This window comes from Engraulis encrasicolus, chromosome 5 (assembly GCF_034702125.1).
Source record: "Engraulis encrasicolus isolate BLACKSEA-1 chromosome 5, IST_EnEncr_1.0, whole genome shotgun sequence".
NCBI classification, from domain to species: Eukaryota; Metazoa; Chordata; class Actinopteri; order Clupeiformes; family Engraulidae; genus Engraulis; species Engraulis encrasicolus.
In genome coordinates, this window is record NC_085861.1 from 50,308,459 (window position 1) to 50,311,908 (window position 3,450).

At 42.7% G+C, this 3,450-nt stretch overlaps 1 protein-coding gene across 1 annotated transcript; it reads right to left on the reverse strand.

The window, feature by feature from the left end:
• Window positions 1-1,691: 1,691 nt before the first annotated feature.
• On the reverse strand, window positions 1,692-2,912 carry LOC134449832 (interferon-inducible GTPase 5-like). The gene has a single exon (XM_063199940.1). It carries the CDS (start codon window positions 2,910-2,912, stop codon window positions 1,692-1,694), a length of 1,221 nt encoding a protein of 406 aa, XP_063056010.1.
• Between the last annotated feature and the right edge of the window lie 538 nt (window positions 2,913-3,450).

A 3,450-nucleotide genomic window follows, 5' to 3' on the forward strand; every position in this document is an offset into this window, starting at 1 on the left:
CAAATGGGATAAATGCAGAGAAAGAATTCCCCCTAGTGGACCAAACATTGGCATCAATCCAAATTGGCTCCAATTGGCTTCGTTAACTGCACCCACAGTAGTAGTCAGTCATCTTGGCTCCACAGAGCTACTCCCCACTCATGGTCATGGGGCTGGGTGCCCCACTATGCTGCCCTACAAACACAAAGTGCACTAACTACATATTTTGTCTATGTCACTACGAAACTACAGTATGTAACTGCATATTTTGACAAAATTGAGTTTAGTCTGAAAATGGTCTTCATTAAACCTCCGTTACATTGCGCCAAAGCCTTATGGTTCAAATGTGCCCTGTTATAGAGATATTGCTTTGTGAAATTTGCAGTAACCACAAAATCCAATCTAATACCAAGACTTACCAAGAAGGCATGCTTTGTCTGTTTCAATGTTGCCGTAGTAGTAGTTACCGCACTTTGCCTTTGTAGGGCAGTATGAACTAGTTGCCACTTGATTGTTGGGTCATGGGCTGCCAGAATACAGAGTTTGATACCATGCCCCCGGTACTCCATTAGCCTTTGTGTGTAAAAAATATCATGGTTTTAAATCCAATGTGGGTTTCTTGGCATCTTTGGTAGCGTAGGTAAATGTCCTCAGGGTAGTTGATAGTGATTTATTGAAGTTAAAACACACCTTCACAAATCTGCACTCAGACAAGTAGGACACTACTGTACATACAGTACCAAAGAAAGCACACACTATTATGGTACATTTGGGTGCCTAAAAGTAGCTTACACTTTCATCGAAAGTGACTCAGAGTTAGTATTTAGGCAAAAGATATTGGTTACAGTCCATGGAGCAACGTGTTAGGGTTGCGTTGCTTAGGGGTACATGTATGAATGAAGGTGTAGGGACACCATATCATTTCTTCCAGAGGGTGGATTACAAACCTGCAACCTTCTGATCTCAAGACTAACTCCAAAATCAGTTGGTCATGGATGTGATAATCAAAGTAACTACAAGGTAATACTGAAGGTGGTAGATTTAAAAAAAAAAAAAAAAAAAAAACACCTTCAACTGTTCCCACTCTCACAAGAAAGCTCAACCCTGTCAAAAATCTTACTTGACATCTGTGTAGTTCTGCAAATACTTATCATAACCTCTACCCTTTGTTTGAATTTGTTACTATGTCCAGGTCTACACTTATTCACAATTTTGTATATATTTATTTTTGATGTGAACCATGCATTTTGTGTCTGATGTAAATAAAGAATTGAATTGAAATTTCATTATTCATTTGTACACAGCATACCATGACCAGGGCTGTAGTCAAGTGCCTACCTTTGTAGAGTCCAAGTCCAAAACAAGAATAGTCAAATCAAAGACAACGCCGAGTTCAAAGAAGTTTGAGTCCGAGACAAAAATGGGTCCAAAATCCTATTTAGTAAGACCAGTGTCTGAGTCCAAGACAAGTCAGAGTCCAACTAATAGTGAGTCCCAGACAAGTCCAAATCCATAGAAAAAACGGACTTGAGCCCGGAATCGGACAGATAAAACTCTTACCATCACCCATCCAATGGGTTCATTCTGTAGCCTGTTCCATCGGTTCCACGGTCATGAATTAAGGACAACAAATAAACTCTACGTAAGCATCTGTAAACCACAGACTCACTGCATACTGTGCAGTCAGTTCCATCAGCATAGTGTTATGGAGTCTACACGTGGTGAAGCTGCGCCTTTTCCAGCACAGCTTTGGCATCCCCTTCCATTTCCTTGAGGCCTCGGTTGAGAAGATAGTGCATGATAGGCACTGACACTGCACCTGCTGGTAGCTGCGCGAATGGGATGACGGCACTCATGAGTCCCTTCAGCGTCATAATGGCGGCCATCGAAGGAGTTTTGAAGAAAGACGCCACCACCGTGGATGTGACCCCATCTTTGAACGTCGATTTCATTTCTGCCTTCAAGTCCATCCAGTCAATTCCTTCCACTCTTTTGGCTAATTTCTGTAAAGACGTATCTTCAAGGCCGAAAGACTTGAAAACGTCCCCCAGAAAGGAAGTGACGATTCCATAGTCACACACCAGCGTCATCCCAGGAATGGGAACCAGAGCTATGGCACCAGAGCCAAAGGCTGTGAGCCAGATCATCCTCTGGAAGTGTTTCTTCTTTCTCTGTAGGGCCTCTATTGAGTACACCGGCAGAGACTGGATGAGAGCATGCCTCTTGGCATCAGGAAGCTCCTTCTCCAGAGTGTCCATCAAATTGTTGAAATCGTAATCCTGTAAACTGAAGGAGGAGATGAGGAAGACCTTGGGGTCTCCAACACTTTTCAAGTTCTTCTGACAGTCCTCTCTGATCTGTGAAAGCAGACGTTCCTGATTGAAGTCTTTTCTTCTGCCTTCTGCCGTGATGTCGTTGTCAATCTTTGAGCGAATGAAATAGTAAAGCAGTTTCTTCTTTTTGATCGCTTTGGCCAGGTTTATGTCGTTCTCTTTGAATCTCTCTGAGGTGAGGATGATGAAGAAGTCGTAACGCTCAAACTTCACGTCGGAAAGGTACGTCTTGGCTTTAAAGTTGGGAGTGCCTATACCTGGAAGGTCCCAAATGATTACGTTTGGCATTGTAGGATGCGGGTATGGCGCAGGGATCCTTGTTGTCTCCACAACGCCAGCTTTGGCAGCCCCCTCATCATCATTGGTTAGTCCCCGTAGTGCATTCACAAAGGTCGACTTCCCTGCACCTGCATTTCCAGTTACGGCTATGTTGAGAGTCACATGCTCCAAGCTGTAAATGTTCTTTTTAATCCTTGAAGCTGCCTCCTCCGCCGAGAATTTTGTGAACTCCTTCGCAATTTTCTGACCTTCTGCAGCCCCTTCAAGTTGATAGTCCACACAAAGGTCAGACTCTGCGTCTGTGAATACAGTCGCAGACATGGTGGCACTAAAAACATCAGGGAAAAACATGCGTTAGAACTGTAGTGGTTCTTTATTCTAATTTGGAAATGGAAACAACTACACCTTACAATGGAAACAACTACACATCAGGTTGTTTACCCAGAGATATGTGCAAGATATGCACTAGATACGCACCCACTAGATGATGAAACATAACAAGGCAAAATGGCCCGGTCAAAAACATTTTACAAAATAGGTGCATAGGTTTTTACAAACACATATAGTACAAAAGGTCACTTTATGTTATGTCGTTTTGAGGATAGAGACCCAAATTAGCTAAATGTCTGGCTTAGGCAGGGTGCATCGTGCCCAGCCATTGTTTGCGTTGTGTTAACTGTACATTCTCTGAATTTATGGCAACACTTCTAGGTTCTAGGTTCTGACAAAAATGTTTTTAAAGATGTTTAATAACCTCAAATACTGAATGTCATATACTTGTTAAATGTTGCTAAGGCAGGGCGTGATCTGCCACTGTTTGCATTGTGTCTGCCACATTTTCTGGATTCAAATTCCAAGC

Coding starts and splice junctions, on each gene's coding strand:
- LOC134449832 (XM_063199940.1), bottom strand. CDS start 2,912: ATGTCTGCGACTGTATTCACAGACGCAGAGTCTGACCTTTGTGTGGAC.